Raw genomic sequence first — 23993 nt, 5'->3', positions numbered from 1 at the left:
AACTTTTCTTATTCCACCAGGCCTAAGCAGGCAATTAAGATCACATCCGTCTGCAATGGTTACTTGATGACATTAAAAAAACAACAACACTTTTTATGGTTTTATTGTGCAGTTTTGTGGTTTTATTGCTGTGAATGGTACAGCAGTATGCATATATCACAAATAACTAATAAATAGTAAATAAATGTGCAAACCTATATTTGCAGTATGCACACACAAATCCCCCCCGCAAAATACTGACAGCCTAGAGCAGCCTTCTTCTCAGTTGGTTAGAGTGTAGTGCTGATAACGTCAAGGTTTCAAGTTTGTTCCCTGTATGGGACAGCTGCATATTCCTGCATTGCAGGGGGTTGGATTAGATGATCCTCGGGGTCCCTTCCAACTTTATGATTCTATGATTCCTCAACCTTAGGGTTGTCATACACCCGGAATTTCCTGGACATACCTAGAACACTGCAGCCAGAAGCAGTGACCGGGGAAATCAGGACGTATGGCAAGCCATGTCAGCACTGTCGCTTTTGCCGATTTTCTTTAAGAATAGCTCAACAACCAACCAACTTTCGTGTCCGGATTTTCACTCCTTGAAATACGGCAACCCTGCTTGGGTTCCCATGTGCCATTGGACAACAACTCCCATCATCCATAGCCGGCAGAGGCAGCAGTCAGGGATGATGGGAGTGGTAGTCCAACACCTGGGAACCCAAGGTTGAGAGAGGCTCCTTTAAACTTGAATTAAAACCACGAAATTAACATGATGCAGATAAACATTCCTCCAGCAGGGGGCAGCAACCCCAGGCCTTAATCCCCCCTTCCCCCTCCCCTTTTGCTCTTCCCTAGATGACAGGAGGAGGAGGAGGAGGCAGAGCTAGCATGACGTCACTGTTTGGTATTTTCAGCCTTCCTGGTTCTGCTCTTCTCTCGGCCCAGGACATAATCAGCTGTTGCAGGGCGGCCGGCCGGCTAAAGGTTTGTTTTGCGCCTATCTTTCTAGAATTTGACTTGTGCTGAATCAAACCACCGATCCTCTCTAGCTGAGGATTGGAGAACTCTGTAGCCTTCGAGGGGCTGTTGGACTTCCATCAGCCCCAGCCAGCATGACCAATGGTCAGAGAGGATGCGAATTGTAGTCCAGCACCGCCTGGTGGGCCGTATCTCCTCTATCTCTGATTTAGCTCAGGTTAGCTAATTTAGACTGGTAGTACCGTAGTAGCTACCCAGGGACTTCCTACCGACTAGCCTTTCCCATCTCTCGAGATGTCGGGGATCGGTGCTGCGTGCAAAGGCCCCTGACCACCAGGTCCAGTCGTGTCCGTGCATGTGCTTATTTTTTGAGGACCTGCCTTTCTACTTATTGGGGAAGTCACACAATTAAGATCTCCACTGTCTTCTGGATTATGCATTTCATATATAAGGAAGGGCTGTCAATTTGGATGCTTTGTGCTGCAAAAAAACCCTGGACTGTTGTGTTAGTCTGCCTCAAGACAGCAGCACTCTTGACATGCTCCTAGCAGGACTGCATGAAGTTACTTCCTCCTTTATTTGCTGTTTCAGCACCATTTTTTTTAAAGTGAGGTTGTAGAGGACAGAAATGAGAAAGCACATTTTTGCAGGGTGGTAGTAGGATAAGTGTTTTTGGTGTGTCCTCCTAGACCAGGCATCCCCAAACCGGCCCTCCAGATGTTTTGGACTACAATCCCCATCATCCCTGACCACTGGTCCTGTTAGCTAGGGATCATGGGAGTTGTAGGCCAAAACATCTGGAGGGCCGCAGTTTGGGGATGCCTGTCCTAGACATTATTTATAAAAGTGAAATAACCATATATGTTACAGGAAGGCTTGCAAAGTGTGGATTGCATCCCTCTTTTAATTTAGGAACATAGGAAATCTGCCTTATGTAGAGTCAGGCCATTGGTCTATCTGGCTCAGTAAGGTCACTGCTACCCTGTCTGCATGCAGGGCTCTGCCACTGAACCAGGGCCCTTCCCTATTTCTGCTCCATTTTCACGTAATAGAATAATAGAATATTAGAGTCGAAAGGGACCACAGGGTTCATCTAGTCCAACCCCCTTGCAAAGGAAGGATTATGGCTCTGATGCATGATTTTATGTGAAAAACACTTTCAAGTAACGCGATGGGCTGGGGAGTGAGCTAGGTAGCTATGTGAGATGCATGTGAGCATTGGGCACATCTTTGACAAGGAGAGTGGTGTGATTGGCTCAGCTGATGTACACACACACACACACACCTGAGAAGCTGTTGGATAGGACAGGGCACGTTTCCCTCGAACTCTGATTATGCCCCTTGCTTGCCTGGATGGCAGATAGAGAGGGTGTGTAGAAATTAGGTTACTGCGCAAAGGTAGCATTTACATTCACTGCTCTGTTCACTTTTGCCTCTGGCTTGTAAGGATGGGTGCTAGTCTGAACTTTATACATGTCTTATTTCTATGGCTCATGGAGTGAGTTTTGTATGAAATGTACTCCTCATCAACCACCTCCGATCCTGGTGCAACAACTTATCTCAAATGTGACCTGGAAAGAACACTTAGCATCCTGACCCTGATAGCTGCATAAAAGATCGGAGCGCTAATCCTTTGCCAGAAATATATCTTGTGCAAGCAGGAGTGAGGTTTCACACAGACAAATGGAGATATCCTCAAGGTAAATTTGTGGTTCAGGAACTGCAAAGATAAATATGTGGCCCTCTCAAAATCAATGCTGTGTTCTCTTCACTTCAAACATATATTACAGAACACAATACGAAATGCACTAGATCAGGGGTTCCCAACAAAATTTTCTCGAGGACCCCTCATCGAGCCGCTATTGTGACAAGGACCCCCATTAATTCCTAATCCTAAAATTAAAAAGTGAGAGCCAAATTAAGAGTCTTTTTATAAGAGTCCAGGGAGGAGGGAGGGGAATGGAGAAGACAGGGTACCTGCGCAGTAGCGCACAAATGAAGCTGACGCGCGCAAAGCATCTTGGGGAGGTGAGCGTTAGTAGAATGCGCGCACTGCCTCTTTGCAAAACAGTAGTGTTTGTAAAGCGCCACCTAACGGCATACAGCAGAACTACTGCCTCTATCTAATTCTAGTTTTGCGCTAGACTCTGCTCATGCAGGAAGCGGCCAAAACAAAAAATCTGTTATCATACGAAATATATTTAATATATTTTTTATTCTAATAGCAGCTCGCGGACCCCTCTGGCATAGCTCGCGGACCACCTGTTGGGAACCACTGCACTAGATTATGAATGAACAAGAAGTTATGGGGTGTTATGGAAGGGGTAGTACCTCGGGGGGGGGGGGAGTACCTCTGGCCTGTCCTTCTAGGGTAGTTTGGTTTGTCCACCTTTGGTCCTCATCTTGAACTCAGCTCTCACCTGTGGCTCCCTGAAGCTGTCACCATGTGACAGCGGCCACGCCCTCAGGAAATGGTTTCGACTGGATGGCTAAACCAGGTGAGGGTAGCTGATGGGACTCAAACCCTCTGTGAGTTAGGGGCTTCCCCTGCCTGCGAAGAAAGGCTCTGCAGGATTGAGTGAACAGGACCAGTAGTGGGTCCAACGTTAACATCGCTTGTAGGGTTACAATAAGTTTTGTAAGGAAGACTTTAAAAATTATTGAGAGAAGGATTAAGAATAGTTGGTGTAAGATTTGATTCATAGCAATAAGAATAGTAAAAAAAATGCAAAATCAGAAAGGAATTTAGAAAACCAATAGAAGAGGTTGAAGGAAGTCTAAGGCTGTGAAAGCCAAATATTTATTATGTGGTTTTGGTGTTGTAATGTTGGAAAATATGTGCAAAAACTAATTATATATATATATATATATATATATATATATATATATGTGTGTGTGTGTGTGTGTGTGTGTGTGTGTGTGTGTGTGTGTGTGTGTGTGTAGTGGGTCCAATAGTCAGGAAGGTGGTTTCTGCGCATTCTTTAGAGCAGTGGTTCCCAACCTTTTTTTGGGCCTAAGCATCTCTAAAATCCTGATGCCTCCCCCTCCCCATGACATATAATTCTTATTATTCAAAAAGTGAACACCTATTCACGTGGAGGAAGCCTAAAAGGCCATTCACTGTTAATAACTCATTCTCGAATTGCCACCCTTAAAAATCAAATCGCCCCCCTGTGGGGTGTGTGCCCCATGTTGGGAACCACGGCTTTAGAGGGAAGTGAGGAGCAGATGGGCTCATCAAGGAGCAGGGTGGATAAAAATAAATGTTTTTTTTAAAAAAATCAAAAAAATCAGATTTTTTTGATTTAAATCGATTTTTTTGATTTAAATTGGATTTTTTTTTAATAAAATGCTTTTTGAGGAAAACATATTACCATCCAAAGGTTATTCCATCATGAAATAAAAATTAGTTTTTTAATTATGTAGTATAAGGTTGTATATGTTTAATTTTGGGGGTAAATAAATTCCATTAATCCATTCACAATGTCATGCTCTTCCAGAGGTTTTTGTAAGATTATTGGGTAGTTTCTCTGCCTACAAGATATTATCACAGGTGCTTGGTTTACTTTTGCAGTTCTCAAAACTGAATTTGACTCAGCAGAGATCACATGCCTCTTCTTCACAGCAAAAATGTTATAACATGAACAGAGTTGAGAAAAAGACCTTAATCCTATTGTTCTACAAACCTATGAATACAGAAGCAACCCCTTCAGTGCTAAGTTTCAAGAAGTTCAGTGAATAGAATAGAAACAATATTTTTCTGATTGTTTGGAGTGGACAGTATTTAAGTTTTTCATGTGTAGGCTGGGCTGACAGTCTAAGTTTCTTAAAATATATATATTTTGTTTTTGTTTAGCCAAATTAGTTAACAAACATGGATGTTTGTTTAAGCAAATAACATTTGCTGAAATGTTATTGTTTCAGTTGAATAAATCTATTTAAATTGTTATTATTAAGGTAATGATTATTTTTCTCCTTCCTAAGTACAACAGTAAAGTTGTCCAAATATGAATGATTAACCTATTAAACTGGGGATAAAAAAACTAATATGAAAAGTTGTTATTCTAAAAATCTTCATCTACTTGCATATTAAAGTTATACCAGCAAGAATTAGTCTTTATGATTTAAATCAACTATGATTTAAATCAAGCCTTACTGACTAGTGATTTAAATCGTGATTTAAATCGTGATTTAAATCAGTTTGATTTAAATCAAATCCACCCTGTCAAGGAGAAGGAAGTCTCTGATCCCAAACTTCCTCTGCCTTGCGGGGTATATTTGGGAAGAGAAAGGGCTAAGGAGTAAACCCTACACAAATCTGGAGTGGAGTTTCTAAGCATAGCTGTCAACCCTCCCTTTTTTTGCGGGAAACTCCCTTATTCCGTTTCCCGCTGCTATCCTGGATTGTTAGATATACCGTAGACTGTCCCCGGGACAGGTGAGGCTGCTGCTGATCCCTTATTTTCAAATCCGAAAGTTGACAGCTATGTTTCCAAGATGGTTGGATAACGCCTTGGATGCCTCCTTCCGACAACTCCTGCAGCCCAGCTGGTGCCAGATGTATTGCTCTGCTTTCCTTTGGACCACATCAGTGAAGCCAAGGGGTCTCTGTGTGTCATCATCTGCACAGCCCAGGACCCCCCTACACACCGCCCAGGTTTGCTCCCCAGGGAGGTCACTTCAGCACTGCTCACACAGCAGTTTGACTTCACCCCCGGAGGCGCACTCCATTGTCTCTAGAGACAGACGGGTGCCAACAACAGTCCAATCAGGAGACCCCGGCAAAATGGAGTCACTATTGCTACTACTAGGCCCGTTGCCGGTGGTTACCAGGCTGGTGTCATAATTCTTCAGGGCCTCAATGGGCACCTCCAGCTGTGCTGGAAAAAAAACCAATCAGGCCAGTGACATGTCTGAAATTTTTTTGAGGATCTGTGACAGGGGCCCTTGCCATAAGGCCACCCAGAAGCCAAAGACCCTGATGGCCCGAGAAGGGGGCACCTCCGAAGCCATGACCTCAGCCCCACTCCAGCCCCTGCTCCCTGAGAACAGCGTGCTTCTGCCACGACCTCCATCCCAAAATGCAGCAAAAGCGGAACCTGAGAGAATGACTAAAGGCCCGAAGGGACCTTCGGCGCTGAGTCAGAAAGAATGCCCACTGAATAAGGAAACTGCTCCCCACTCTCGGAGGGGTCTGAACCTAGTATGGAAGAGAGTGTGCTGTGGGGATGAATCAGAGAGGGGCCGAGTGAGACGTCCGGAAAATAATGCGACGGGGAAAGCCAACCGTCCCTGGGGGACCATCCCCAAAGGCTTTGGGGGTTGTGTCCCCCAACCTCCTTGTTCTTACGATAAGCAACTGGCAAGAATGTCTAAAAGCCTGGTGGCGAAGCCAGGGGGCCTACTCCACGCACCCCATGTGCAAGCCAAAGGAGACCAAGCGGGGGTGCCCACCAGGGCCCCCCCTGGCACATTCAGGGCAGGAGTTGTAGGGTTGAGAAGAAGCAAAAAGCCGCCTCGCCAGACCTCCTTCTTCAAAGGTAGGGCGGCCCAACACCAACCTGTCTGGATCATAGTTAGCAATGACACATGAAACAGGTAGCTCTAGCAATCAAGCCCAGCTGCGAAGCAGGCTTTAAAAATGCTAAAAGTCGGAAGAAAGGTAAACGAAACCTTTCTAGAGCAGTCATCTTCAGTCCGTCCAGACCCACGTTGGACTCCCAACCCAGGAACCTGGGACTTTTACGTTTTCGCTGCTCACTGCATATCACACACACTGTGTTGGCATACTGTCCCCCCACCCCCATACAAGTGAACCAATATTGTTGGTTAAATATTTGAACCCTTTTCGTAGTTGTGACCTCACTTTGATTTCCAGTGGTTTTCTCCTCAGTGAAGCTTGTGGTTCTGCAAGACAGCAAGTCCTCATTCCTATTTATGAATGCATTTTGTTACCCCCAAAAGTCCTATCGTTTCCTTTCTTTCTCTGTCATCTGCTGCCGCCGCCTTTTTCTTTCCCTGCCTTCCTGCCTGCACTTTTTGTCCCCTACGCTCTATTTTGCCTTTGTGTTTCTCTCTCGTCTTCTGCCTTCTTTTTGCCACTTCAGCCCTTCTATCTGCTGTCACTTCCATGTGTGTCGCAATCCTTTCTGTCACCAGCTGCCTGTCTACCTGTTGCCTCTTCCCTGCCGCCCCTTCTTCTGGCACATTCTCTTTACCTTCTCAAACCTTTCTGCTCTTTTTTCTAACCTCCTGCTTCCTTTCACCTGCTGCCATTGCCTTTCCGTCTCGCTTTCATTTTCCCTTTTTGACTCTGCTTGCTTTCTTCCACCTTCCCTCACACTTTAATTCACACCCCTGTGCTCCTGCGCTCTCCTGATGTCAACTTGTCTGAAATAAAAAGAAAATCCCAAACAGGATTTCTGGGAAAGATTCATCGCTCTCAGAACCTAACATAGGCAGCGACTGATCCTTGTCGCAGCTTTGAAGTTTGAAGAAACTACTCAGATTCTCCCGCACTGAAGTAACGTATAGCTGTAGGTTTTTTTTTTTAATTAAAAAGTCCCCTTCTTTTAGTTTGCCGTTTTACAATTCTTTTTTTAAAAAGCAATTAAATAGTTTGCCATTTTACAATTCTTTTTTTTAAAAAGCAACTAAATAAAGTTGTTTTCATTCTAAATCAACGCTGAAATATTAAAGCTGGAATTCTATGCATACTGACATGAGAGTAAAGTTGTAGGAAAAACTGGTGGAATTTATGAACCTAGCCAAAATGACCACAGCAATTAGGAATATCCCTAAGGAGAAAAGTAAAATCGAGTGGAAAATATGTTGAGTGGCGCTAGGGAGGGAGTTGTCGCCGCGGCACCCCTTGGTGTGTGGAGTCCCGCAAGGCGCAATCCTTTCCCCAATGCTTTTTAATATCTTTATGCGCCCCCTTGCCCAGATTGTCCGGAGTTTTGGGCTGGGTTGTCATCAATATGCTGATGACACCCAGATCTATCTGTTGATGGACGGCTGCCCTGCCTCGGCCCCGGACACACTCACCAGGTGCTTGGAAGCTGTGGCTGGATGGCTACGTGGGAGCCGACTGAAGTTAAATCCTTCGAAGACAGAGGTCCTCTGGCTAGGTCGGGGCGACATGGGGTTGGGGGGCCAACTCCCATCTTTTGCAGGGGCTCAATTGGTACCAGCGCCTTCTGTCAAGAGTTTGGGTGTAACCTTTGACGCCTCCCTTTCCATGGAGGCGCAGGTTGCATCCACAGCAAAGGTGGCATTTTTCCATCTCCGCCGCATCAAGCAGTTGGTCCCTTACCTCTCTCGCCCCGATCTGGCCACAGTGATCCATGCGACGATCACCTCCAGGCTTGACTATTGTAACTCGCTCTACGCAGGGTTGCCCTTAAAGCTGACCCAGAAACTCCAGCGGGTGCAGAATGCCGCGGCGAGGCTCCTTACAGGGTCCTGGCCGCGGGATCACATTCATCCAGTGCTTTACCAGCTGCACTGGCTCCCGGTGGAGTACAGGATCAGGTTTAAGGTGCTGGTTTTGACCTTTAAAGCCCTATGCGACTTGGGACCCTCGTACCTACGGGACCGCCTCTCCTGGTATGCCCCGCGGAGGACCTTAAGGTCCACAAACAATAATATTCTGGAGATCCCGAGTCATAAGATGGCTAGATTGGCCTCTACTAGAGCCAGGGCCTTTTCAGTACTGGCCCCAACCTGGTGGAACGCTCTTTCCCAGGAGACCAGGGCCCTGCGGGATTTGTCATCTTTCCGCAGGGCCTGCAAGACAGAGCTGTTCCGCCTGGCCTTTGGGTTAGACTCAGCCTGACCCCTGTGTTTTTCTCCCTCATGGCTTGGATTTATGGCCTACTTGAAATGAGGCTGCACTTTAAATTTTAATACTGTATTTTAATCTGTATTTTAACTAATTGTTTTTATGTTTTATTGTGGTTCTGTTGGTGTCAGCCACTTATGGCCTACTTGAAATGAGGCTGCACTTTAAATTTTAATACTGTATTTTAATCTGTATTTTAATTAATTGTTTTTATGTTTTATTGTGGTTCTGTTGGTGTCAGCCGCCCTGAGCCCGGTTTTTGACTGGGGAGGGCGGGGTATAAATAAAAAATTATTATTATTATTATTATTATGAGGACTATTTGATTAAAGAAAATATTAATACTGAACTGGTGATCTGTTTGAACTGAAATATATGCAAGAGAGTTAAAGAATGCATGTATGTATATAACAACTACATGTATATAACAATACAGATAATGCAAGATATATGACAACTCAGATAATGCAAGATAAGTGAAAGTTCATCAAAAGGGAAGCAGTGTATAAGCAGCAGGGAGTCAATTTTTATTTTTATTTTTTTGTTTGTTCTCTTTTTTTCCTTTCTTTTTTTGTAAATTCTGATTCTGATTTTTTGTTTGTTTATAATATTGGCTCAAGTTATTTGATAAGATTTTACATGTTTTGTTATTGCTTTTAAGAAATTGAAATAAAGATTTTTAAACTATAAAGAAAAAAATAATGACATGAGAGTAAAGCCCCACCCATAGTTCAGCCTTGGGAAACTTGCTCCCCAAAAAGAATGCAAAAGATCAGGCTGCAGAATTACTACAATCCTACCAGGGCATACGTTTAACGAGAAGTAAATGAAAAAAAGAGAATCCCTCCCATGGTTGAACCTAAAAATCCTCTCTCCTCATTAAACCTCAGGGAATCCAGTCCTGCGACTGCAGCAATGGAAACCCTTAGGTAGGTTTGAGGGCCTACCTAAGAAATCAAAGGAAATCTATCTTCTGTTGAAGCCAACCTCCCCTGGTGTAACAGGGGCCCAAAGGGCCTCAATTAAGGTGATAATGTAAGGTAAAGGTAAAGGGACCCCTGAGCATTAGGTCCAGTCGTGACCGACTCTGGGGTTGCAAGCTTATCTCGCATTATTGGCCGAGGGAGCCGGCGTATAGCTTCCAGGTCATGTGGCCAGCATGACAAAGCCGCTTCTGGCAAACCAGAGCAGCACATGGAAACACCGTTTACCTTCCCGCTGTAGCGGTTCCTATTTATCCACTTGCATTTTGACATGCTTTCGAACTGCTAGGTTGGCAGGAGCTGGGACCAAGCAACGGGAGCTCACCCCGTCACGGGGATTCGAACTGCCGACCTTCTGATCGGCAAGCCCTAGGCTCAGTGGTTTAACCACAGCGCCACCTGGTAAATCCCTATAAATCGTAGAATATGCTTATAATAGTGAATTATGGGAACTTGTTGCTTTAAGAAACTGATGATCTAGCAAGATGTCGTTCTTTTACCAGAACAGAAGGTCAGCTAACACGCAAATCACAAAGATATAATTCATAAGCTGGAACACAAATTGTTACATGGTACACGTAACACAGGTTCCCAACACGCATATTATCTCACAATGTAACATATTATTGAGAATCAAAGGCCTAGTTAGCAATCCTTGGCCTAGTTAGCAATGCTTATTGCACATGCGTTTTAGATTAGGTAATGACATACGTATTAAATATGAAATGAGATAATGATGAATATTAAAATATTAAATGATGTAATGCTTTATGTGATTGGTTAAATAAAAATCCTTTGTCTGAAATGTTATAAATTCCTGCCTGACCTTGGGGGGGGGGGGGTTGCAGTATTCCGAAAAGATTCGACTGTAACCTTATTGCTTTGCAATAAACATAATGGACTCCTAACTCCTCTTGTCTCTGAGTTTTATTGGCTAACTCAGAAGATAAGCCATTTTTTTGGCTTACAACACTGGGGCTCCAAAAAGCAGATCACGAGCATTAAAAAGTAACTTGTCGAATTTGATTTCACAGGGACTGCCTTAGCTGCTGCACATGGAAACATGGATGTCAAAAGGAAGAGCAACCATAGATTGGCCAGGCCGCCATCTCCCAATCTGGTAAGGAACACTGAGTTTATTTATTTCCCAGCACCCTGAGCTCCTCTTTGTACCCATTCAGTGACATTACGCTGAACATTGTGGGAAATAAAGACGGGTTAGCGCTGCCGCCGCCATTATTGCCAGGCAAACCTGAAGAGGCCTGTCAATGTAATACTGTCTTAAGTTTCAGCGGATGAAAGTTTTCAGCAGGTGTGTAAAGGTTAACAGGAAAGACGCCTGCCTAATCTCCGCTCGAGGCTCCTCCTGCTCTTTCTGTTGAGTGGGTCCTGCTTGTTGTCTACTTCTCAGCCCTGCCCTGCCTGGCACAGCTGACTTTCCCTTTTCCTTTTAAACAAAGGATCCTGTCATCATCATGGGTAATATCTGCCGTGAGCAATTAGGAATTTGGAGATAGTCCCTTACTGGACCGGACTGTACAGTACAGTTATTTTGACGTGGCAGAGTCTGCTTTTTTTTCCGCTAGTTTCCTGTCCCTGCTTGTTCCCAGCTGTTTGTTAAGTCCTGGGCAGCAGTCAGGATCTTTCCTGCTTTAGCTGTAGTCAACTTTCCAGCCTGTGGTTTTTGCAAAGCTCCTACCCTGGTGACAAGGAGGAAGCGGCAGTCTTGGTGATCATGGCAATGCGCAGCAGGGTGCCAGAATTTGATGTGGTAAGAGAGCTGTGCTTGGGGGGGGGCAGGCGGGCTGGATTATTATTTTAAGGTAACAGAGTGTGGCACAGAAGTGATCTGTTGCTTTGGCTGATTGCGAAGAGAACAGTGGTGTAGTTAGGCAATTTTGGGTTCTGGACTTAATGGTGTTTAGAGCAACCCCTTCCTCCCATCTTTTTCCAATGATAAAGTGTGTGACCTTTGAAATGTGGGAAGCCACCCCTGTATTATACAAAATAAAAAATAATGTCTTTATTGCATTTTTGAAATTTACAAAAACAAATAAAGAAATGAATGATCATACATATGGAGAGCCAGTGTGGTGTAGTGGTTAAGAGCGGTAGACTCGTAATCTGGGGAACCAGGTTCGCGTCTCCGCTCCTCCACATGCAGCTGCTGGGTGACCTTGGGCTAGTCACACTTCTCTGAAGTCTCTCAGCCCCACTCACCTCACAGTGTTTGTTGTGGGGGAGGAGGGGAAAGGAGATTGTTAGCCGCTTTGATACTCCTTCGGGTAGTGATAAAGCGGGATATCAAATCCAAACTCTTCTTCTTCTTCTACATACTAAACTAAAACATAGGTAATACAAAATACAAAGCACAAAACTTTAAAGGATAAAAAATGGAAAGAAAATTATTTCTCGTAGGCAAAGAAAAAGAAAAAAAGGACAAAAGACAAAAAAATCCAAAAAAGAAAAAAACAGACAAAAAGAAAAAGAAAAAAATGTATTTATCAAATACCTCAATTTAAGGAGTACAAACAATATCTTGTATATCTTATACAATCACTTTCTTTCTTTTCCCATAAATTGGTTAGAGTCCCTTATAAGTTTGTTGACTTTCCTCTTTGCGGTTCAATTCAGCAATTACATTTAAATAATCTATATTCAATGGTTCATCAAAACAATAGAAAAAATAATTCCCTTTCTGTGAAATTAGTCAAGGCACAACCAAGTGTTATTCTTGGAACCATATTTTAAAGCAATCCTATTCTTTTTTGACTTTATCTACTGAAGGCTTGACTTTTACAGCCCAACTCCCCATCCAGAGATCCGGTATCCCTTAAGCCCGAGAAAAAATGAGTGGAGGCAGGAAGCAGTTGAGGAAAGCAATGAAAATCTTTACAGTATTTTCTGTTGTAACAGAGTCCCCCATCCACCTTACAAGGGGGTGAGGGGACCCAGAACAAAGGTGTGTGACAACTTTTACAAACTTTAGAAATTGCCCAGCCCCTTAGCCAAAGGCCACTCAAGCATCACAAACATAAATTTGAGAGCATGACCTGTCTCCTGTGAGTCAAGGTACCTGACAACAATACCTGTTAGCTGCCTCTCCTGGCCCTGAATCCATTGTCATGGATCTTCCCTGATTTATACACAGAAGATGCCCTTTTTGACAGGTCTGCTCTGCTTTTAATAGACATTGCCAGACCGGTTCTGCCTGTGCTCTGGCTCTGGTTGCGGATTCTGGTGTGTCCACTGAACACCTGCCCTCCTTCCCTCCCTGTGGGCCCAGCACATCATAGCATCATGGAGTTGGAAGGGGAACCCAGGGGTCATCTAGTCCAACCCCCTGCAATGCATTGTGCAGTTGCACAAGGGGGAGCCGGCCTAACTTTGCCTCCCCCCCAGCTCAGGAAGGCGGCAGGAGCTCAGCCACGTGGCATCGATGAGAGAGCTTGTCATGGGGGGGGGGCCGGTTGCACCCCTTCAGAATTTTGCACCTGTGGTCCTCTCCCATGCTACACCACTTGGGAGTAAAAGACTTTGGCCCTTTCCTAATGTTTGCGTCGGTGTGCTTGTCTCTGTGGCCTCTGACTAACCTGTAAAAGGTTAGTTTCTCTTTCCTTTTTGGGACCTTGCAGCCGAAGCTGTGCAGTGTAGCTCTTCAGGACTTAGTAGCCAATGATAGTCCTAGCAGAGTAGACCTAAGTTAGTAATGTACATTAATTTCAGTGGCTCTGCTCTTATTTATTTATTTATTGCATTTATATCCCACTTTTTTTCTGAGGAGCTCAAGGTGACGTCCTCATTTAATCCCCGCAGCAACCCCTGTGAGGTAGGTTAGCCTAAGAGAGGCATTGACTGGCCCAGGGTCACCCAGTGAGCGTCATGGCCAAGTGTGGATTTGAACCCTGGTCTCCCAGTGTCCTAGTCGGACACTCTAACCACTGCTCCACTCTGGCTCTCAGTAGGACTCCTGAGTAAGGCTAGAACTGGACACAAATGATGATGGGAGTTGTAGTCAAAAACATCTGGAAGGCATCAGGTTAGCAGAGTGGACTACGGTCACTACGCAGGAGATTAGCTTTGTAGATTGGATCTTTTAATAGTGCAGGTAACATCCTTTGCGGACAAAAATAAATTTGTTGACGTTCCCTTACCGAGTTGTACGAAGAGCCTCTTAGGGGAAAAGCACTTTCAGTTTTACTTTTCTACTCTGACTGTTAGCAATTGTGACTTGGGAGAAGCCCTGCCTGGGTTCTAATAAAGTTTTCAGCCCTTTGTTTACTGAGTATTTGTGGAATTAGGACAAGAGCTGGGACTGTGTGTGGTTTCAAAGTGCTGTACCAAAGGAACCCAAATTCTAAATTTCATGCAGCGCAGAATGGGGTTGTATCCAACATACCCTCCAACATTTCTCTGATTAAAATACAGTAGGGACGTCCTTATTCCATCACGATAGTTTTACTATTTATACCCCATACATCTTACTGGGTTGCCCCAGCACTCTGGGCAGCTTCCAACATATATAAAAACATAACAAAACATTAAACAAACTTCCCTATACAAGATTGCCTTCAGACAGCTCGGGGGTTGGATAACTCCATAACCTCCAACATTTCTCCAATGAAAATAGGGACATTCTAAGGAAAAGAGGGACATTCTGCGGTCAAATCAGAAATTGGGATGGCTTCTCTAAAAGAGGGGTGCCTCTGGAAAATAGGGACACTTGGAGGGTCTGTATCCATTATTAGTTCTACTCAGAATTGGAATTAATGGGCACAATTTACTTAGCTCCATTTATTTCAATGGGTCTGTTCTGAGTAGTTGGAAAGAGACCATGCTTTTTTAAAAAATATGCATGTACCTTTGCTTATTTACCACAGTTATACTCTTCTTAGTTATGGAACAAGCAGCTATGCAGAGGCCCCCATTGAATTTCTGATAAGAGCTGCTTGATGGCAGAACAGACTCCCTCAGAAGGTTGTGGACTCTCCTTCCTTGGAGGTTTTCAAGCAGAGGTTGGATAGCCATCTGTCATGAATGCTTTAGTTGAGATTCCTGCATTGCAGGGGGTTGGACTAGATGACTGTTGGGGTCCCTTCCAGCTCTACAATTCTATGAATTAATGAAAGTCTTATTAAGCCAACCTTGTGGCGTCTGATATTTCACGGACTTTCAAGTATTTATTGAAACCATAAGGGCTAGAAAGTTGCTCTTATAAGAACATAGTGTGTGTGTGTGTGTGTGTGCATAACTTGTACCAAGGTGTTACTGTTAGAAAGATAGATAGATAGATAGATAGATAGATAGATAGAGAGAGAGAGAGAGAGAGAGAGAGAGAGAGATAATTTGTTCCATACAAACTGTAGACCAGGCATCCCCAGACTTCAGCCCTCCAGATGTTTTGGACTACAATCCCCATCGTCCCTGACCACTGGTCCTCTTAGCTAGGGATCATGGGAGTTGTAGGCCAAAACATCTGGAGGGCCGCAGTTTGGGGATGCCTGCTGTAGACTGTCGCAAACAAAGCTGTACAAATTTTCAAATCAAAGAAAGCAGTTGTGCAGAAAGTAAAAAAAACCACACACACCCAAAAACCTTTTAAAAACCATCAGCAGGAAATGAATGACCTTGTATCCAATCTACAATCTACAATTGATTGCAGAAGCATGTAAAAAATGTTGCCTGTATCTAAGATAAATCCAGTGCGTTCCAATAATGCCCTCCTATGGATAGGCTAGGAAATAATCAATGATTTGAAAGGTTGAAAAATAGCCTCCAGAAACTGATGGAGCAACTTAACTGTGCTACATTTATTGAGCTTCCTCCAAAATAAATGGAACGTACTTTCCACTGCGCGCTTCCCAAGCAGAATTGGGAACTGAAATAAATATTCTATATTTCTGTGCTCGGCCATCAATGCTTGCGTTTTTGTTTTTTTAAAAGAAAAGTACATACCTTGCCAAAAGCCCCCAAAAGAGTGCTCAGGGGTGTGCACAATGCAAAGACGTTAGAACAATGCAGGCATAAACACAATACAGATAAAAGCAGTTTTTTTAAAAAAAAAACACACACACCAAAGAATTGCTTACAATGGGATGATAGAATTAGAACGGCAGCAGAAACAATGGGATTCCAGCTGGCCTCCATCAGACCCAGAAACAGTCTGTGCCCTCTTTCATAGGGCTGCATTTGTGACTGCTCTGGAATGCCCCTGCGATGCTCTGAGCTTTCCCATGACTCGCTGGCTCTGACTTTTGCTTTGTTTGTGGGCTCTGTATGCCTTTTCTTTCAAACCTCCCTATTTAGGGGCATTGCTAGGCATTTGAACGATTTGGAGCATGGGAGCCCATAGGAACAAGTTTGCCTAAGGTGTGCATTTGCAGGTAATATCTAGAGCAGGGGTAGGCAACCTAAGGCCCATGTGCCGGATGAGGCCCAATCGCCTTCTCAATCCGGCCCGTGGACGGTCCAGGAAGCAGCGTGTTTTTACATGAGTAGAATGTGTGCTTTTCTTTAAAATTCATCTCTGGGTTATTTGTGGGGCATAAGAATTTGTCCCCCCCCCCCCAAAAAAATAGTCCGGCCCTTCACATGGTCTGAGGGATGGTAGACCCACCCACGGCTGAAAAAGGTTGCTGACCCCTGATCTAGAGCAGCAGTGGCTGGTGTCCGTGGAGAGCAGTAGGGGAGTAGGCAAAGAGGCCAGCAGGAGACGTGGCTGGGGACAGGTGGAGCCAGAACCAGGGCTGGGCGATATCTGGTTTTCAGCATTGTGATATATCACCCGCTAAACATCACCATAGGACGCGGGTGGTGCTGTGGGTTAAACCACAGAGCCTAGGGCTTGGCGATCAAAAGGTCGGCGGTTCGAATCCCTGCAACAGAGTGAGCTCCCGTTGCTTGGTCCCAGCTCCTGCCAACCTAGCAGTTCGAAAGCACATCAAAGTGCAAGTAGATAAATAGGTACCGCTCCAAGCGGGAAGGTAAACGGCATTTCCGTGCACTGCTCTGGTTCGCCAGAAGCGGCTTTGTCATGCTGGCCACATGACCTAGGAAGCTGTATGCCGCCGGCTCCCTCGGCCAATAACGCAATATGAACGCCGCAACCCCAGGGTCGGTCACGACTGGACCTAATGGTCAGGGGTCCCTTTACCTTTTACCTTTACCTAAACATCACCAATACACCAATGTGTCACAATGTCTGAAATAAGGATGGAGCCGTGTGGAAGCATTGGATGGTTTCATGGTTTTTCCCGCGCCGTAGTTTTTGCTTAGCACACACACATAGTGATTTGTGATATATTGCATAGTTGCCAAGTTTTCCCTTTTCTCGCGAGGAAGCCTATTCAGCATAAGGGAAAATCCCTTAAAAAAAGGGATAACTTGGCAGCTATGGATATATTGCCATGTCAAAAATTACAAAACCAGTATCACAATATGGACTTCGAACTGGTTTTGTGTGATATCTTGATATATCGCCCAGCCCTAGCCAGAACCAATAGCAGGCAGAGACCCAGCTAATTCTAATGTTGCTCCCGTCCTCATCCTCCCAGGTGAGTTCTGCAAGGGCAGCACTGAAATGAAATGGGGGAAACTGGTGGGCAGTGGTGGTGGTGGGATGAGTGGTGGTGATCCTGGCCAAGGGCAGACTAAGGTTGGTGGAACTCTGTGCAGTTCACCCTAATGGACCCACCCCACATGGTATAAGTACAAATTTAGGATTTACATGTCACAGAAAGCAAGCCAACTAATTTCCAACCCAAATCACTCCTGATACACCCTTCTCTTTCATTTTCACTCCAGCTCAGATCGTCCAGACTTCAATTAAGGCTGCCTCCGGCAGTGCCCCTGTTTCCCAGTTCTTTCTTCCTGTTTCCATACATGTCGCTGCTGAGTGTGGCTGACTAACACTTTCCCCTTGTCTCCTCCTGGTACAGGATGACCTGGAGCTTGGGGACTTGATTGAAATTTTCCGCTTTGGATACCAGCACTGGGCCATCTACGTGGGGAACGGCTTTGTGATTCACCTGGCTCCACCATGTAAGGAATCGTAAGATTAAGATGGCCAAGTGACTGGGCGATGCGGTACGGTGGGTGGAGGATGTGGTCTTCCCCTGTGCATCTTAAATGCAGCTTGATTCCTGCGTTGCAGGGGATTTTGGAATAGATGACCCATGATAGCCATGTTCAAATATATAAAAGGATGTCATATGGAAGAGGGTGAAAGGTTGTTTTCTGCTGCTCCAGAGAAGCGGACAAGGAGTGATGGATTCAAGCTACAAGAAAGAAGATTCCACCTAAACATTGGGAAGAACTTCCTGACAGTAAGAGCTGTTCGGCAGTGGAATTTGCTGCCAAGGAGTGTGGTGGAGTCTCCTTCTTTGGAGGTCTTTAAGCAGAGGCTTGACAGCCATCTGTCAGGAATGCTTTGATGGTGTTTCCTGCTTGGCCCTTGTGGTCTCTTCCAACTCTATGATTCTATGACCCTTGGGGTTCCCTTCCAACTCTACAGTTCTGTGAAAATGCTACAGGTATGAAGCTTTTCACAGCGTGGAGCCCACCTTGCTCATCTTTGCTAGTCAAGCTGCAGTTAAAGGCATAAAATCGGGGGCCAGCAAGAACAATGGCAACCCTAGCCTCCATAGGCCTAGGGGAAGGTTTTCAGTATTTTATTTTATCACAGTGTATGTTAATAATAATAATAATAATAATAATAATAATAATAATAATAATAATAATAATAATTTTATTATTTATACCCTGCCATCTGGCTGGGTTTTCCCAGCCACGCTGGGCAGCTCCCAACAGAATATAAAAAATGCGCTAAAACATCAAACATTAAAAACTTCCCTGAACAGGGCTGCCTTTGGATGTCTTCTAAAACTCAGGTAGTTGTTTATTTCCTTGACATACGATGGGAGGGCGTTCCACAGGGCGGGCGCCTCTACTGAGAAGGCCCTGTGCCTGGTTGAAATTGGTGCTGCACCAGAAACTTATTCTGTGTCCCCACTGCCACCTGAACATCCTCCATCAACGAATGACATACTCCATTTGAAAATGATCAAAGGGGAGAGAAAATGCCAGTGAAACCCTAATGTGTGTGGTATGGGGCTCCATTTGCAGGCATCTCAATGTTGAGGTGGCCCAAAGGGTACATTCACACCGTATGTTTTAAAGTACACTGAATGCCCTTTGGAAGCACATGACTTGCCCTTCAGAAATCATTTGTTAAGGGCTCTGTGAAGCGTTAACTACAGTTCCCAGGATTCTTTGGGGGGAAGGAATCTGTGTGCTTTAAATGTATGAGCACTGAAGGGACAGGGGTAAACGGTTTTTGTAGCCAGCTTCCCCCCATCACTGCCTCTCTCCCCCCCCCCCAGCTGAATATGCAGGAGCAGGCTGTGCTAGCATCATGTCCACCCTAACTGACAAGGCGCTGGTGAAGAAGGAGCTGCTACAGGAGGTGGCAGGGAAGCACCGCTACCGGGTGAATAACAAGCACGACACAAAGTTCCCGCCACTGCCCAAGACCAAGATCATCCAGCGGGCTGAGGAGATGGTGGGCCAAATGCTGCAGTACAAAGTCACCAGCGAAAACTGCGAACACTTCGTCACCGAGCTGCGCTATGGTGTGCCCAGGAGTGATCAGGTACTATTCTTATTGTTTTATTTACTCAATGGCATTTGCGCCCTGCTCTCAAAGTGGCTTGCAAAAAGAAAAAGAAAAAGCAGATCTAAGATGGCCCCTCCCTGCTCACAGACTTCAAAAAAAGACACGGCACACAAGGAAATAGGAAGGGGAGGGAGGAGGAGAAAGCAAGCTCATAATTCTAGAACTCGGGGCCACCCAATAGAATTTTTGGATATTTGGGGCAGACATAAGGAAGTTATTCTTTACACAGCCCATAATTAAACTATGGAATTGGCTCCCATGAGATGGGAGTGATGGTCACCAACTTGGATAGCTTCCAAAGGATAGCACCCTGCGTGAAACAGGATGCTGGGCCTTTGGCCTGATCCTATAGTAGCAGGGCTCTTATACTGTGCAGCATAAAGCCATTGGATGCATAAAAACCAGATCGTTTTGGAATAAAAATTGTCCAGACCCGTAAGTATTATTCAAAGCTTTACTAACCAGAACTTACTCAAAACAGGTACAAAAACACCAATGATACATGCAGATAATTCCATAAAGCACATGCATATCCAAGCATTGGTTCTTCTTCTTAAATATATATAACACAGTTACGATCAGAGCAAAAATCAATGCTCTGTCTCTCCCATAGCCAGAATCCCATAGCCTGCACCCAGCCTAAAGCTATGCAGCTCCTTGAGAGGCCCATTTACATACTGTTTTGTTCTCTGGCATCCAGAGAAGGACTACAGCAGGGGTCCCCAAACTAAGGCCCGGGGGCCAGATGCGGCCCAATCGCCTTCTAAATCCGGCCTGCGGGTGGCCTGGGAATCAGCATGTTTTTACATGAGTAGAATGTGTCCTTTTAGTTAAAATGCATCTCTGGGTTATTTGTGGGGCATAGGAATTCATTCAATTCCCCCCCCCCAAATATAGTCCGGCCCCCCACAAGGTCTGAGGGACAGTGGACTGGCCCCCTGCTGAAAAAGTTTGCTGGCCCCTGGACTACAGGCAACTCCCTTCAAGATGGAGAATTGCAATTGAATAAATTAATCACATGCTCTAAGATTAAACACTTGTGTTTAAGCTAGCAGAGAACAACAACACTTATTATAAACTCAGTCAGAGCTCAGAGAGAGCTTCAGTATGCTTCAATGGAAATTTCCAATGTTAAACCCTTTTCCGCCATATACGTACAGGCATTCTCCATTTCCATTTCAGTGTGCAATTGAACATTCATACTTAACATTCTTCTGGTGGTCTTTGCTGACTTGGCTCCCCCTTTGATCCTGCAGGTCCGAGATGCCTTGGTGGGAGTTAGCATCGCAGGGCTGGGTTTGGCAGCCCTGGGACTCTTTGGAGCTGCCGTGGTCAAGAGGAAGAAACAACAGAACCAATAACAGAACCAATAACAGAGACTCTGAGATTTCCGTGCTCCCTTGGTTTTTTCTTTTTCAGGTTTTGTGTTCTTTGAACAATTACCTCTTTGGGGAAACAAACAAAAAAGCAAGCAAAATAGTTGCTCCCATTTTGGGCCACAGCCTTGAACGCCCTCTCCTTGTTGAGAGTGGCTTCCATCTCTCTGAGTCCCAAGTCTAAAGCAATTCTTCACAGCCTCCCTGGAGTGGAAAATTGGAATGCTGCATGCTGCCTTTAGACTATTGGTCCATCTAGCTCAGCACTACCCATGCAGATGGGCTGCACCTCTCCAGGGTTTCGGACTGGAGAATAGGGATGTAGGAGGGCATCCCTTCCTGTATTCGTCAACTGCAGCGCTGTCTCTGTTCTACCGCAGTTTGCCCTCTGCCCCAAACAAACGTCATTCATGCCGCCTGCTGTGGCAAAATTACATAATTTGCATCATTTACGTAATTAATTGTGTAAGTTACGTTGTCATTGCATTATTCCATTCCATTCATTTCAGTGCAAAGGAAACACAATCCAAAAGGAGGGGAACAGTGTGATCCATTGGGTATTGATTGCAGACTGAATGCAACAGCAAATGCCAATCATACTGATTTCTGTTCTGGGCACGGGACGAATAAGCAAACACTGGCAATTTCTGCTCCCGCCTTCCGTTTTTGTTGGAATTTCCTGACATCCCTACTGGATACATTTCCAGGCCTACCTGGAGATGCCTGGGATTGAACCTGAGACTTCCTACATGCCAAGCAGTTGCTCTACCACTGAGCTTTGACGGCCCTTCCCCAAAAGATGGGTGGGGACTCTTCCTCCTTTGGGGCATGAGCCTCCACAGGCTGTGTCCTGATCCTGCTGTTCAGTGGACAGTGCCAGGGATTTGTGCCAGTTTGGGAAGGGCAGAGGTGTTTGTAGATGAAGAGAGCTGAGACAAATTCGAGGCAGAGCCAAGATCCGAACAGGAGTTCTTAGTTGGTAGCTTAGGCCTGTAGCAGAAGTGTAGCTAAACATGAACCACTTAAACTGGTGGTGGTAGAGGTGATTTTCAGCACTCATTTCTTTTGTTTAACACTCCCTTTTTGGCTGAATTTCTGTATACCGCTGCACGATAAAGCGCTCTGGATTTAAATGGGGTGTGTGGTAAGGTGTAGGTTCTAAACAGCACATGTGGATTGTATCCAAATTTTACTTAGACTCATGGAAATGAATGGACCTAAGTCAGTCATGTCCATTAGACTTGATTTTGTTCTGACTAATATTGGACGCAACCCTGCATATACAGAGCATAGCATGTATTTGCATATTTTGTTCTTATTCTGCATTTTATTTAATTTATCTATTTTGAAAGATACAGAAGTCGGATAAGGCAAGAGCTCTCTTAAGAGGTATATGTAATAAAATTCTAGATAAAACACAGCTAAAATCCACAAAGCTATCTTTAAAAAAATATATGTATATACATAAGGAGTGTTTTGGCATTTGTACTGTTGCAACCTGTAAAGCCACCTTGGGCACCTGTTGATTACAGGCGAGAGTCTAAAGCTTCAAAATGAATAACAACCAAAAGTGATTTTTAAAATGCATGTTGCAATCTGTAACAGGGGAGCAAGCTTTCCCATTGCTACATGAAGAACAGCGATGTTGTGACTCTGTTCCTTTTTAACGCTACGTTTTGTACCATCTGTTCTTCTAATGTTTTATAAGTGAGATCAGTAAAATAAGTCCATGAATAAAAAAGGGCTGGACTGATGGATTGTTTATTTGGAAAATCTATTAACCGCTTGCTCAGAACACAACACAACACACACAGATATCTCCAAGCTATGCACATTTTCAGTTATATAGAGAACAAATTGTGTGTGTGTGTGTGTGTGTGTGTGTGTGTGTGTGTGTGTTTAATAACCCCTCGGTTATTAAAACATTTAAAATAAATGTACCTAAATCATATGTCTATGGATACGCTTGATGAAACAAACAAGTTTTCAGCAGGCGTCTAAAACAGTACTGTATAGTCAAGGTGCCTGCCTTTTGTGGGAGTTGGAGAGGGGGTCTTCAAGGCTTTATGCCAGCATTCACAGATGCAGGCTGTATACACATCACCATTTATTTCGACTCCCCTGCGCTGCCCACCCCACCACTGGTGTTTAGTCCAGTACAGTGGTACCTCAGTTTACAAACACAATTGGTTCCGGAAGTCTGTACTGAACCTGAAGCGTACTTAACCTGAAGCGAACTTTCCCATTGAAAGTAAAGGAAAGTGGATTAATCCATTCCAGACGGTCCGTGGAGTACTTAAACTGAAGCGTACTTAACCTGAAGCAAACTTTCCCATTGAAAGCAATGGAAAGTGGATTAATCCGTTCCAGATGATCCGTGGAGTACTTAAACTGAAGCATACTTAACCTGAAGTGAACTTCCCCATTGAAAGTAATGGAAAGTGGATTAATCCGTTCCAGACGGTCCGTGGAGTACTCGAAGCGTACTTAACCCGAAGCATGGGTGTAATTGGTTCTGGAAGTCTGTACTTAACCTGAAGCGTACTTAACCTGAAGCAAACTTTCCCATTGAAAGTAATGGAAAGTGGATTAATTCGTTCCAGACAGGTCCGCGGAGTACTTAAACTGAAAATACTCAAACCGAGGCGTACTTAAACTGAGGTATGACTGTACACATGACATTGGTCAGCAGTGTGTGTGTGTGTGTGTGTGTGTGTGTGTGTGTGTGTGTGTGTGTGCTTTATGCAGCCAGCCAGTATTTCACAAGTATTTTCTCCGAAAAATATAAGTTACTTTACTTTGTGACTATGCCAGGGTCTACATACGTAAGTTTTTTTTATTGTTTTTGAAACAGCAGCACAACTTGTGATACATTGATGTACACGCACACACCAAATCTCGGGAACTGTAGTTTCCCACAGAGAGATCTGCAACCCCAGCACCCTTAAAACTTCAGCTCCCATGATTCTTTGCAGCGGGTGAGAGGGAGCGACGGCCTTTTCAATGTACGGCATGAAGTAGGCAGCCAGAGATCGCAACCAATGCCCTATTTGCAAGCATCTCTGTGTATGTTATTGTACCTTTCCTCTGCATGGGAAATCCAGGGGAAAGTTTTGCCCTTTTGGTGGCGGCGCCCACGTTTTGGCGAAACACAACTA

General features: G+C 44.7%; 1 protein-coding gene across 2 annotated transcripts; it reads left to right on the top strand.

Moving 5' to 3' along the window:
* Nucleotides 1–913: 913 nt before the first annotated feature.
* On the top strand, nt 914–22576 carry LOC118075661 (phospholipase A and acyltransferase 3). Of its 2 annotated transcripts, XM_035097778.3 has the most exons (5): nt 914–966; nt 10821–10906; nt 17724–17826; nt 19167–19435; nt 20716–22576. In XM_035097778.3, the coding sequence occupies exons 2-5, from the start codon at nt 10850–10852 to the stop codon at nt 20818–20820; spliced, it is 534 nt and encodes a 177-aa protein (XP_034953669.1). In that variant the 5' UTR covers nt 914–966; nt 10821–10849; the 3' UTR covers nt 20821–22576. The 2 variants fall into 2 exon arrangements, with proteins under 2 accessions (XP_034953669.1, XP_034953670.1); XM_035097779.3 differs by lacking the exons at nt 914–966; nt 10821–10906 and adding an exon at nt 11214–11557.
* Nucleotides 22577–23993: the final 1417 nt, after the last annotated feature.

This window comes from Zootoca vivipara, chromosome 16, assembly GCF_965207765.1.
Source record: "Zootoca vivipara chromosome 16, rZooViv2.hap1.1, whole genome shotgun sequence".
NCBI lineage: Eukaryota > Metazoa > Chordata > Lepidosauria > Squamata > Lacertidae > Zootoca > Zootoca vivipara.
The sequence above is the reverse complement of the archived record's forward strand: the minus strand, read 5'-3'. Positions and strand labels throughout refer to the sequence as shown.